Below are 14343 nucleotides of genomic sequence, written 5' to 3' on the forward strand. Positions count from 1 at the left end.
ATGGGTCCTTTTCTGACTTAACAGCTGGAGGGAGCTGCGTGTGTGTGTGTGTGTGTGTGTGTGTTTGTTTGCCTATTTGGAAGAAGGTATAATTGGGATTACAAGCCGTAATCAGGAGTCGTGCTGACTGCCCCAGTTTTTGCTGTTTATCTGATTCATTTACTGAGTAAAAGAGCCTCATGGTCTTGGTCTCAGCCAGTCATGAGAAGGAAGGAGAGACAAATGATTACTCTCTTTATTGTCTTTTCATCATTTATCTACATTTGACTATTTTCACATCAAACTCCCACTTCTTTGTTATGGGGACATCAGCCAATCAATCATGTTGTGCATTGAAATATGTTAATGAACCTTATCTGTTTACGTTCACATTTACTAAATGTGACAATATTTCTTTCTAAAGGCCATATTAAAATCATATTACACAGCTTTCTGGTATATAATAATCTGGAATATAAACAGTCAGTTTAAAGACAGACTTGAGTGAGCTACGAGATTGTTAATTGATGGAATACGTCTTTATAAAAGCTGTCAGTCCACATTATTTCAAATTATTTTTGTTCAAAAGTGGAATTCCTGATAAAAACTACATTGCCAATGATTCTGCAGAAGAAAAAAACTAATTATAGAACTGCAACAAGCAAATTGCAATTTGATTTAATTTTGAAAACAATTAACGTAAATTTGTTGTCTTTATCACACATAATAACACAGTATAAATATTTTTGAATGAACATGACAATATACAATTACCTTTATAATTTAAGGGTCTCTCGCAAGGGGAATCGTCATATTTGGGGGCTGAACTAACATAAAGCTACAAGAGCACCTTCAGTTCTATATTCATGTCTCAGTGTAGCTACAGATATAGAAAATCCTTTCTGCCCACCAACATTAGTTTAGGTAATTAATATTTTCTTTTTTCGCTTGCTTCAACTTTCGCTCAGTATTTCTGGATGAAATGAAACATAATTTTCATCACAAAAAACCACTGAAAATGAGAGACGAGAGTCTCATTAATCAACAGCTGTGTGGTGATGATGAGATTCACAGAGAGGAAAAGGAAGGAAAGAGAGATGGAGAAAATAATGGAGGCTGAATGGAGTAAATCAAAGCTATGTAAACTGCATGTGTTCATGATGCAGATCCTTCATCATTCAGAGATTTATTTAGCATTACAGAGCTCCTCGTCAAAATTCTGTGAAAGTAAATATCAGTGCTACACCAAATACGCTTGATGCAAATGAAGGAGCTGTGACACAAATAAGCCATGAAATAACCCTCTCCCTAAGTAAATACCACTCCTGCTTGCTGGTTGCTAATGTCGTCCTTGATTTTTGGTGGTATTATTATCATCAGCTCAATATAACACAAAACAAGACAATGGTGGGGAGTCCCCAACATGACAGAAAAACAAATGTATGTGTGTGTGTGTTATATCCAAGAGTGAGTCAGTGTCAGTGGGTGGTAATCCTACAATAACCTTGGCAAGGGTGCTGCAGGTTTTCACTCCCAAATAAATACTTAGACCCCCAGTATGAGACTGCAATGGTAAATCAAGGAGAGCTGGATTACATAAAGTTGTTTACTCTCTTGTTCTATGTTCGTTCCACCGCCGTCTCCCATGGTTATCAACAAAAGAGGGACTGAGAGATGTTTTACCTGGATAGAAATCCATTAGTTCTTCCACTTGTTCATTATTATGAAAAGGGACTCATTTGCAAATCCTAAAAATGAAAACATGCAAATTTTAGGAACTAATTTTCAGATCCTACAAATGAAAAAGTCAATTTTAGGGTCCAGATTAGAGTAGAGTACAGAACTAAAAACTCCCCGTTAACTTCACAGTAGCAAACTAGCTATATACTGTGTAGCAACAGCACGTTACAAAGGTACTGCAAGTTTAGAACTTCCTCGCCATCCAGTGGACAAAAGTATAAACTGCATTTAAATTTGTTGTCCATTTTCCTTTCATCAGGCTTAAGGTAACTCCAGTAATAAATAAAATGCAACAAAAAATAAAGAAAACTATAAAGGTAAAAATACAAAACTGGAACCCAACATGAAGTGAACGATGTATGCCTGTGGTTTTGGGACTTTGTGTTGAGTAGGCCTATAGGATCCTATTGTATTTCTCCTAAAAGGCCAGTGATCATGCTTTCAGATGCTTTTCTTTAATTTCTTTCCCTTGCTCAAATTAACTATGGTTTTATCATAGTAAAATTGTAGCAAACATGTTTTTTGTATAACCACTGTTTGTACTACAAATATGGTTGAACTATGGTTAGCGTAGCAAAATTTTGGTTTATCTGTGGTTACCATGTTTTTTTTAGTTGTATTTGTAGTAAAACCATGGTTAATTTTTGTAAGGGTTGTGCAATAGTTTGAACAAAAACATACATCTCTCTTTCGCTTTCATAGAAACTGGCATGTGGCCTCTTTATATGGATGTATATAAGTGACATACCACAGACTGAAGATTGAGCAATGCAAAAGCCATGAAAGTTGTAAACACACGGAAACAAGACCAGTGACTGTCACCTGTTAAAAAAAATATGCTGCTATTTTTACCTCAAAATGAGCATGAGAAAGTACTTCTCCTAAAAACCAAAAAATATTACAATTAAGCATTCCATCTAAATTATTATTAGTGTAATTTGCAAAGATTCATATTCTCTGTACTAAATAATGATGTGTTATTGTAATTGTAAGATCTTATTTGTTAAAATGGCTTTATAAACTCACAAAACTGTAATGGAGGACCAGGAAATTGTGAGATGTTTTTCACTCAGCGTGCATATCACTGACAGTACACTTAAAAACTGTGACAATATGCTTGGACTGTAGAAGAATGCGCAAAGTCATTTTCTGTAAGCCATTTTGATGGTAATATGCATGGAATTGCAAGAGAGGTCATCAGAAAATCACTCTGGTATTATTCCCAAAATAGAGAACTAAAGTCACACAACCTGTTCTACACTTTAAAACATTCACATTTAAAAGCATATCTAATTCTTAATAACAGACCTCAATTCATAGTGCCTGATAGTCAATATTAAAGTTAAACCAGATGACTCATCACAAAAAATGCCCACAAATAATTCTCCACAACGTATAAGAATGATAGATAGATAGATTTATAACTCTTGTGAATGAAGATACACATGAACCAAAGGCCCCCGTGTCTGTGAACTGTTTAGTTAAATCAAGCCAAACACTTTATCTCATTGGTATTTTAGTGTCTTTTAACAGATACTTTACTGAACATTGTGCTGTTTATGAATTATGAAGAAGAAATGCGAGATTAAACAACCACAAGGATGAGAATCTTTATGCATGACGATAAAATATACACCCCACAGATGTTCATTTTCAGACATTTTTATTCCCTACTTCATAGAGACAGTTTTTTGTAGTCAGTGGATTTGAAAATAAGAATATCTGAGGTTTATTAAAATGTTCAAAATTTTAATTAAAATAAAAGCATGATTTTGAGGTATTACTGTAGAATCATTCAAACGGTTCACATTCTCCCATTTGCATCAGGTCCATGTTGACCTTTCCTGTGGAACATAAGAAAATCATTTAATTCCTAATTGCAAAGTAAATAATGGAATGTATTTACTAAATGTAACTGTTTTGATGCTTATATAAGGCTGTTGTTAATAGGTAAATGAACTTGCCCCAATTCTGTGAATTGACTAAAGCCATAAAGCATCATATTAGTAATATACTCACCCATTAGACCAGAGGGTAACTGGCTGCAGTAGCGACGCCACATTGGTTACTCTTATTCCTGGACATCAGGATGTAGCCCTTGTCACCCCATCCCACACCCCAGCTAAAATCACAGCAGTTTTGAATGTTTTAGTTGTTTTGTCTCTTTTATTATTATTTATTTTTGTTTCATCAACTTGTGCTTTTTCCTTTACCTGTTCTTGACGATCCAATAGTCCTCTCCACTTGAACTTCCATAACCAACAGCCAAGACACCATGATTCAAGTTATAGCTGCTGCACTCAGGCTCATCGTAGATACCTAGAAACATTATTTATTAAATTAGCCAGCAAATTTCTATTTAAAAGCTCAATAAATAATGAATAAAAATGTCACATTTAAAACCTAAAAAACAGGCGATGAAACTTACCTGATTCATAGAGCTGAAAGCTGATGTGTCCAGCATCGATGGCAACAGATACAGGGCCGATTGTGGCAACAGCCTCCTGTAGTGCACTTTCCCCATTGGTGACATCAACATATCCTGTGCAGGTGGCACCCACAGTGCTCGGGTTAAAACGGCACGTATCATCCTGTGTGGAGAAAATTGTTGATTAAAATTATTTTAAAAAATCAGCCAAATTATTTATTATTTAAACATTATTAGGACTCACAATGGCCTCATACGAGTAGGACTCCTCTGTATCCAGACCCCCGTTGGCTTCAGTGTACAGGAAGGCATGGTCCATTAGTCCTCCATTACAGCCCAAGTTCCCAAAAGCACGAGAGCAGTCCACCAGCTGCTGCTCACTCAGGGACACCAGTTTTCCTGTCTTCTTGAATGTCTGACCCTCCAGAGAACCAGTCTGAGAGAAAAAAGAGGGATGAATAAAGCAGAAAGGTAAGACCGCTGAACTAGACTGTTCAGTGTATGGACTCTATAAGCATTTGCCATTTAAGATCTGTTTGTAAAGGCAAAAATGTGTCGTACTGCACTGAAGGCCCAGCATGATCCACACTGCCCCTGGTCTTTAACACCTGTCACATAGCCCTCGTCCCTCCAGTCCACGGAATTGGGCAACACAACAGCATCCTTCAGCCGGAAGAATGTAGCACCTCCACGGGCCTTAGTGTTATTCATGGAGCCCAGACATCCATGGAACGCCACCTGTCTGTATTCCTCATTGCTCTGAGAGATGATTGAAGGAATATGATGAAGTTTTATGTAAAGCAAAATTAATTTAATTAGATCATTAATTTTATATATTAATTTATTAAGCTATATTTTAAAATATATATTTAAAAAAAATAATATAATAAAAAACATTAAAAATACACTACACATTTATCATACATTTTCTCACATATTATGATGATATTTGTAATGTCTTGTTTGTGTGTATGTGTGTGTTTTAAGTTTTTTTTTACCATGTCAGCAAAGTATGTCATGCCAAGCCTGTAGGATTTGATGCCCTGATCTGCCATCATGTTGTGGACCAACACCAGTTTGCGATTGGACAACCAGGTCTGCTTACGCTGAGACTCTTCCTCCACAGAACGGTAGATCTTACCTGAAGTTTGATAGAAAACAAATATCTTAATAAAAATATTTTTAACAATGAATTTGATTATAATTATTTATAATGTTGTAATTTCACAAATTTCACTATAAAGTTTCATGTTTAAAAAAACATGGACAAAATAGTTTAAAAATAGTCAAATAATTTAACAAACAATTGTATCTTTTCTTAAACATCAATTTAAAATTTTCAAGCATCTTCTGAATTTGTTTAATGACTTTTTTCCGATTCAATGAGAGGCATATGTGACCCTGGACCACAAAACCAGTCATAAGGGTATTTTTTTTTTTAATTGAGATTTATGTATCATCTGAAAGCTGAATAAATAAACTGATGTATGGTTATGGTAATGTTTGGCTGAGATACAACTATTTGAAAATCTGGAATCTGAGGGTACAAAAAAAAAATCTAAATATTGAGAACATCGCCTTTAAAGTTGTTCAAATGACATTCTTAGCAATGCTTATTGCTAATCAAAAATTAATATTTTTGCATATTATATATTTATATATTTACAGTAGGAAATTTACAAAATGTATATGGAACATGATCTACTTAATATCCTAATGATTTTTGGCATAAAAGAAAAATCGATCATTTTGACCCATACCCTGTGCTACTTAAGGCCGTTTTTGTGGTCCGGGGTCACATATTTTCACATTCCTTATACAACCTGTTGAACTACCGGTATACCTGTAACCCTAGAAAATTACTCTGTGTCAAGTGCTGAGTTATGTTAAGTCATTTCTCATATATACTGTCGTTCAAAAGTTTGGGATCGGTAAGATTTTTGTTGTTTTTGAAGAAGTTTCTTCTGCTCATCAAGACTGCATTTATTTGATCAAAAATACAGAAAAAAAATGTAATATTGTGAAATATTATTGCAATTTAAAATACTGTTTTTCTATTTTAATATACTTTTAAAGTATATTTTATTCCTGTGATCATTACTCGAGTCTTCATTGTCACATGATCCTTCAGAAATCATTCTGATATGCTCATTTATTATCAAAGTTGGAAACGGTTTTTGCTGCTTAACATATTTTGGAACCTTTGACACCTTTCTCAGGATTGATGAAAAAAAGTTAAAAAGAACAGCATTTATACAGTAGAATAAAAGTCTGAAGTGAGAGAGGACACAATGAACGATGTGTGTGATTCATCAAAACTCTTCTGTCTTTGATTATTGTCTGAATGGCTTCACTTTCTGGTTTGTCTAGTTTGTTCAATCAGTCAGTAAAGAGAACCCGATGACTCTCTTTCCCCAAGATTTTAAAGACATAGATAAAACTAAAGAAGAAGACTCTCTTACCAAATTTCATTTTCCATGCATGAAACTCCATGTCTTCTAGAGAAAGACTGGCAGCACTGGCAACAGCCAGAAAAGCAGCGGCAACAACCAAAAACCGCATCCTGTACAGAGAAAGAGAAGAAACAAATGTGAGGTCGGACAAGAGGTGCTCAAGATAAAACAGAACTGAGGTGTCTAACGTCACTGTTTCATTTCTTCTGTCACACTCCCCCACATTTTTCCTCCAACAGTATTTATTTTATTTTTTTTAAATCTGGTTAAACCTGAGTACTTACATGTGAGGTATGTAGAATATATGTTTCCTTGATGTCAGTCACCCAGCCTGTCAGTGTTTACCAGAATGAAGATCTGAGTTCATATAGGAGTTTTCGTGAACGAACACATTCTATCTTTGAGGATGCACAATAGCCACTAATAATAGCAATCGATAAATAATGAATGCATACAGGAATCCTTATGAAGTCATATCACAGAGTCTATTTTAAAACTGTTTATTTCCATAAAACTGCATCTGTTTCTTAAAAACAAATCAGGCTGGATAGATTTTCTTAAGAGAAACTACTGAAACACCCTCTCAGGACCTCAAGCTCTTCTAAACTGTAGTACTGTTTTACTTTCAGCTATTGTATTTTTATGAATTCTATCAGTCACTGACAGATGGGAAGGAATAGAGGCCCATGTGACATTCTTGACTCTTGAAAGTAAAAACGTATGCATGTGAACCAAATCCAGCAGATGCATCTCACAATGGAGACTTGGTTTAAGTCTATTTTAGTGTCCTTCAAAAAAAATTATGTTGATGTCTTGTAACAGATGAAGACTTGGCTTCATTATTTTTATGGTAAAAAAAAGTCGGTCACACTTAATATTAGGTGGCCTTAACTACTATGCACTTACATAAAAAAAATAAGTACATTGTACTTATTGTGTTCATATTGTATTGCAAAATACTTTTGCTGCTATTGGGGTGGGATAGGGGTGAGGTTAGAGACAGGTTTGGTGGTGTAGGTAGGTTTAAGGGTGGGTTTAGGTGTAAGGGATGGGTCAACAGTGTAATTATAAATGTAATTACAGAAAATAATTACAGATACATGTAGCTATTTTTAAAAATATAAGTACAATGTAAAAACATGTATGTACACAATAAGTGCATTGTATCAAATTATTCATTTAAATGTAAATACATAGTAGTAAAGGCCACCTAATACAAAGTGGGACCAAAAAGTCTAATGTTTTAGATTTTAAAGAGCTGTCTAGTTAAAACAAGCCAAACTGAGCATTGTGCTGATTGTGAATTATGAAGAGGAAATATAGGAAAAGACCAAACAACCACAAGGATGAGAGTTGATGATAAAATAAACATCAAATGTTCATTTTTATTCCGTATTTCATATAAACATAGTGTTTTCCTAGTCAGGGGATTTGAAAATATAAACAACAGCTGAAGTTAGTTTATAAAAAAAATTTCAAATTGTAATTAAACTAAAAATATGATTATGAGGTATTATTGTAGAATCAGTCAAACGGTCCACATTTCCTTTTCTCCCTTCCACTCCATGTCCATGTTCACCTTTCCTGCACAACATAAGAAAACCATTTTATTCTTAATTGCAAAGTAAACAATGAAATGTATTTATTACATTTAAACCTACAACTATAGGACAGGAAGAGCTAAACAAACTTATCAGTACATCTAAACCAACAACGTGTTTATTAGATCCTGTACCCACTAAACTACTGAAAGAGTTGTTACCGTAGCAGAAGAACCGCTTCTCAATATTATTAACTCATCGTTAGCCTTAGGTCACGTCCCAAAACCATTCAAGCTGGCGGTTATTAAGCCTCTTATTAAGAAACCACAACTAGATTCTAATGAACTGGCAAATTACAGACCCATTTCAAATCTTCCGTTTATGTCAAAAATTTTAGAAAAAGTTGTGTCTGCTCAATTGTGCTCCTTCTTGCAAAAAAATGATCTCTATGAGGAATTTCAGTCAGGTTTCAGGCCTCACCATAGCACAGAAACTGCACTTGTTAAAATTACAAATGACTTGCTTCTTGCTTCAGATCAAGGCTGCATCTCATTGCTAGTATTACTTGATCTTAGTGCTGCGTTTGACACTATAGACCATGATATACTCATAGATCGACTACAAAACCATATTGGTATTCAAGGGCAGGCTTTAAGATGGTTTAAATCATACCTGTCCGATCGCTACCACTTTGTTCATTTAAATGGAGAGTCATCACAATTATCACCAGTAAAGTATGGAGTACCACAAGGATCAGTCCTAGGTCCTCTTCTATTTTCAATATACATGTTGCCTCTTGGTAATATTATTAGAAAATACGGGATTAGTTTTCATTGCTATGCTGATGATACTCAACTATATATCTCAACAAAACCAGGTGAAACTTCTAAACTATCTAAGATAATAGATTGTGTAAAAAATTTAAAAGATTGGATGACCAATAATTTCCTCCTATTAAATTCAGATAAGACAGAGATATTACTTATTGGACCAAAAAACAATACACAGAATCTCTTGGATTACAATTTACAACTTGACGGATGCACTGTCACATCCTCTAAAGTCAAAAATCTGGGTGTTATATTAGACAGCAACTTGTCCTTTAAAAATCATATTTCCCATGTTACAAAAACAGCATTCTTCCATCTTAGAAACATTGCCAAGCTTCGAAACATGCTACCTGTTTCTGATGCAGAAAAGCTAGTTCATGCATTCATGACCTCTAGACTGGACTATTGTAATGCACTGCTAGCTGGTTGTCCTGCATCTTCAATAAACAAGCTACAGATAGTCCAAAATGCAGCGGCTAGAGTTCTTACCAGGTCAAGAAAATATGATCATATTACCCCAATTTTACAGTCTCTGCACTGGCTACCTATTCAGTTCCGTATCATTTACAAAATATTATTACTTGCCTATAAGGCCCTAAATGGTTTAGCTCCTGCGTACCTAACTTGTCTTCTACCACGCTACAATCCAACCCGCTCCTTAAGGTCGCAAAACTCTGGACTTTTGGTAGTACCTAGGATAGCAAAGTCCACTAAAGGAGGTAGAGCTTTTTCACATTTGGCTCCCAAACTCTGGAATAGCCTTCCTGATAACGTTCGGTGTTCAGACACACTCTCTCGGTTTAAATCTAGATTAAAGACATCTCTTTAGCCAAGCATTCACATAATGCATTTTATAATCTTGTACTGTAGTATATCTGATCAAATGTACATTATTATTATTCTTTAGCTTGGGATGGAACAGCAGCTACGCTAATTATGTTTCTATTTGTCTCTGTTTCTGCCACGGGATTAACATCCCGTGGTAATTAGGAATGACAGAAGCTTCAGTCTGGATCCAACCCCTAAATGATCTGAGATGACCGAACACCTGAGAAAAGATAATGCCAACCCCTCAGAGGATGCCAACGCTCAGACAACATACAGAATTACCAAATGACCACTGGAACTAGTTGAGACCTTACAATCTGACTTTGCTGCAGTTAAATTGAACTGCTGGTTTGTTGGCCAGAGGCCAATGTTTGATATTGATATTGTGATATGTTTGATATTGATATTGTGATATGTTTGATATTGTGCAGTTGCTTTGACACAATTTACATTGTTAAAAGCGCTATATAAATAAAGGTGACTTGACTATGTTTTAAATATTTATATAAGCCTTTTTACAGGTAAATGAACTTGCCCCAATTGTGTGAATTGACTAAAGCCATGAAATCATATTAGTAATGAACTCACGTATTAGACCAGAGGGTAACTGGCTGCAGTAGCGATGCCACATTGGTTGCTCTTGTTCCTGGACATCAGGATGTAGCCCTTGTCACCCCAGCCCAGACCCCAGCTAAAATCACAGCAGTTTTGAGTGTTTAATTTTAGTTTCTCTCTTCGTTCAGCTGTGTACTATTTTTGTTTCATCAACTTTTTTCTTTACCTGTTCTTGACGATCCAATAGTCATCTCCACTTGAACTTCCATAACCAACAGCCAGAACGCCATGATCCAAGTCAGAGCTGCTGCACTCAGACTCATCGTAGATACCTAGAAAAAATATTGATTAAATTATACTACAAATTTCTAACTCAAACCTGAATAAATAATGGATAAAAATGTCAAATGTAAAACCTAACACCTAAAGAACTGGTGATGAAACTTACCTGATTCATAGAGCTGAAAGCTGCTGTGTCCAGCATCGATGGCAACAGATACAGGGCCGATTGTGGCAACAGCCTCCTGTAGTGCACTTTCATCCCCACTGGTGACATCAACATATCCTGTGCAGGTGGCACCCACAGTGCTCGGGTTAAAACGGCACGTATCATCCTGTGTGGAGAAAATTGATGAGCAAAAATGATTAAAATCATTTTATAAAAAACAACAAGCTGAAACATTACGGTCAGAATCAAACATTATTAGGACTCACAATTGCCTCATATGGGTAGGACTTCTCTGTATCCAGACCCCCGTTGGCTTTAATGTACTGGAAGGCCTGGTCCATTAGTCCTCCACCACAGCCAAAGTTCCCAAAAGAACCAGAGCAGTCCACCAGCTGCTGCTCACTCAGGGACACCAGTTTTCCTGTCTTCTTGAATGTCTGACCCTCCAGAGAACCAGTCTGAGAGAAAAAAGAGGGATGAATAAAGCAGAAAGGTAAGACCGCTGAACTAGACTGTTCAGTGTATGGACTCTATAAGCATTTGCCATTTAAGATCTGTTTGTTAAGGCAAAAATGTAGGTCTTACTGCACTGAAGGCCCAGCATGATCCACAATCCTTCTGGTCTTTAACATCGGTCACATAGCCCTTGTCCCGCCAGTCCACGGAATTGGGCAACACAACAGCATCCTTCAGCCGGAAGAATGTAGCACCTCCACGGGCCTTAGTGTTATTCATGGAGCCCAGACATCCATGGAACGCCACCTGTCTGTATTCCTCATTGCTCTGAGAGATGATTGAAGGAATATGATGAAGTTTTGTGAATTGAATTGAATTGAATAATTTTAAATACTAATTTATTTAACTATATTGTAAAATATATATAAAAACAATTATAGAATAAAAAAGTACACTACACATTCATCATCAATTTTCTCACTTATTATGATTATTATAATGACCTGTGTGCGTGTGTGTGTGTGTGCGTGTGTGCGTGTGTGTGTGTTAATTTTTTACCATGTCAGCAAAGTATGTCATGCCAAGCCTGTAGGATTTGATGCCCTGATCTGCCATCATGTTGTGGACCAACACCAGTTTGCGATTGGACAACCAGGTCTGCTTACGCTGAGACTCTTCCTCCACAGAACGGTAGATCTTACCTGATACACACAAGTACAGCTGATGATACATTGTGATTTAAACAGTGTTAGCTTCAAAAGTTTTACTAGTTAAAACATTTTAATAGACTTTCGTAAAAATCAATCAGTCAATATAATGTTTAATGTGTTAAAATTATTAAATATATTAAATGCATGTAGTAAATAATCTAACTAAATAAAGATTAATATTAGCAAGTGATATTTGACAGACGATAAATATCTTAAAATGAATATGATTGTAGTCATCTAAAATAAAATGTCACAATTTTCATTATATAGTTTCATATATTTAAAAAGCATGAAAAAAAATAATTTGACTGTCAAATAATTCAACAAACAATTCTGTCTTTTTTAAACATCAATTTAAAAATGTCAAGCACCTTATTTAATATTTGTTTAATGATTTTTGTTCCATTTCAACTAGAAGCATATTTTCACATTGCATAAGCAACTTGTTGAACTACCGTTATATCTGTAACCCTGGAAAGTTACTCTGTGTCAAATGTTGAGTTAGGTTAAGTCATTTCTCATATACATTAGAATAAAAACCTTAAGTGAAAAGGGCACAATGAATAATGTGTGAGATTCATCGAAACTCTTCTGTCTTTTGATTATTGATTATATAGTTTGTTCAATCAGTCAGTAAAGAGAACCTGATGACTCTCTTTCCTCAAGATTTTAAAAATATAGATAAACCAAAAAAGAAGACTCTCTTACCAAATTGCATTTTCCATGCATGAAACTCCATGTCTTCTAGAGAAAGACTGGCAGCACTGGCAACAGCCAGAAAAGCAGCGGCAACAACCAAAAACCTCATCCTGTACAGAGAAAGAGAAGAAACAAGTGTCAAGTCAGACAAAAGGTGCATTTTTTCATTTCTTTTGTAATACTCCCCCACATTTTCCCTCAAACAGTATATTTTTTTAAATCTGGTTAAACCTGAGTATTTACATGTGATGGTATGTAGAATATACGTTTCCTTGATGTCAGTCACCCAGCCTGTCAGTGTTTACCAGAATGAAGGTCTGAGTTTATAAAGGAGTTTTAGTGTCTCTGATCAGGTGCCTGTCATAAACCAATAAAAGAACTAGTGATGCAAAGTGCAAAAGAAAAAAATGGGAAATTACGTAACAACAATTGTGTGTGGCTTGTAAGAGATTTAATGCTGGGGAACACGCTGTGTGGAAGGAAGTTTCCTGTAAACATCAACTGGAGATTTTTTTCTTCTTTCTTTCATCGTTTACAAGTATGTGAGTTCTTTTTAATTAAGTTATTCAAGGCAGTGTCAGCAGTCATACCAATGACAACACGGCAAAACATCAGTCATAAATGTTTTGATGAAGTTGCAAATCTTCCTGTACTTCCAGTAACGAACTGCATGTGACACATTCTTTCAGAACCTGTATGCCTGTGTGTCTATGTCTATGTGTGTGTTTGTATGACTTAGCTATATGGCCTATGAGGAAACATTTTGAAACATTCTTGTTTGTAACAAAAAAAGTATAATTTTACACTAATATTTAATTTCTAAACATGTTTAAAAAATGGGATAATGTCACAGAGGTCTTCAAAAAGAAAGTTAAATTGCAATAATGACAGACTTACTGTACATTGTCCAGTGACAACAAAACTCTATGCTATTGCCCTTTAAGCATGTGAGTGTATATGTGTAGGTTGAAATGGGTTTGTGCGCCCCTGTATATGACAACAAATATCTGTCATGTACATGTAAATATGTGACTGTTGCATGTCAGCAATACGTGAGCTGCTCAAACAAAAACATGATTACAGGAAATGTTTATTTTAACCCAAGAACACAAAGCAAAAGTCCTTTTTAAAAGCTCCAGGCAAAGATCACCAACTTCCCTGTCATCACATTCTCATATATAATATTTCACATGGTTTTTACTCCTCATGTGATGATGATTTCAGGGTTGTTGTTTTTTTTACTCATTCTCTCTACTCTGCCTGTAAGCATTGTGATTAATATAGCATTTGATTTCCTGTTAATGTGAAATACCATTTGAGTGGGAAGATTCAGATGAATCACATAGCTTGTCTCGATTTCCTTGAAAAGTTTTACCTAACCCAGACATCCTGTTTACTTCAATCTTGCAAAGATTTTGCCTCATTAACATATCCTCGCTCATTCTGTATCACCTGCCCTTGTTTTTATGAGTCTCTTTTTCCCTTCACAATGTCACATAATATCTTTTAGCACTCTCTCAGATGATCATGAATCCTGTGAACTATGGACTCAAGGCCAACATAAAGATCATTAATGTGTCTCTCTGAGCTGTTTTTGCACTGTCATGATCGAGGTAAACGATCAAGTGACATGGCACAGAAGAGTTCCCCACATTTGAAGAACATGGCAGATGTGG

At 35.5% G+C, this 14343-nt stretch overlaps 2 protein-coding genes across 3 annotated transcripts; both read right to left on the reverse strand.

Moving 5' to 3' along the window:
• Window positions 1-3122: 3122 nt before the first annotated feature.
• Window positions 3123-7208, reverse strand: LOC306850344 (procathepsin L-like). 2 transcript variants are annotated; one of them, XM_079385921.1, is made up of 9 exons: window positions 6885-7208; window positions 6610-6710; window positions 5146-5288; window positions 4709-4906; window positions 4392-4583; window positions 4148-4310; window positions 3933-4038; window positions 3739-3841; window positions 3318-3563 (listed from the first exon to the last, which is right to left on the reverse strand). In XM_079385921.1, coding segments are annotated over exons 1-8 (1005 nt in total). In that variant the 5' UTR covers window positions 6887-7208; the 3' UTR covers window positions 3318-3563; window positions 3739-3741. The 2 variants fall into 2 exon arrangements, with proteins under 2 accessions (XP_079242046.1, XP_079242047.1); XM_079385920.1 differs by lacking the exon at window positions 6885-7208 and having other exon boundaries at window positions 3123-3563; window positions 6610-6796.
• Window positions 7209-7948: 740 nt separating this feature from the next.
• Window positions 7949-12966, reverse strand: LOC306850867 (procathepsin L-like). The gene is made up of 9 exons (XM_079386806.1): window positions 12911-12966; window positions 12677-12777; window positions 11817-11959; window positions 11388-11585; window positions 11069-11260; window positions 10803-10968; window positions 10581-10686; window positions 10388-10490; window positions 7949-8184 (listed from the first exon to the last, which is right to left on the reverse strand). Coding segments are annotated over exons 1-8 (1008 nt in total). The 5' UTR covers window positions 12913-12966; the 3' UTR covers window positions 7949-8184; window positions 10388-10390.
• Window positions 12967-14343: the final 1377 nt, after the last annotated feature.

The sequence above is a fragment of the Barbus barbus genome (genome assembly GCF_936440315.1).
Source record: "Barbus barbus genome assembly, chromosome: 30".
In the NCBI taxonomy this organism is placed as follows: Eukaryota; Metazoa; Chordata; class Actinopteri; order Cypriniformes; family Cyprinidae; genus Barbus; species Barbus barbus.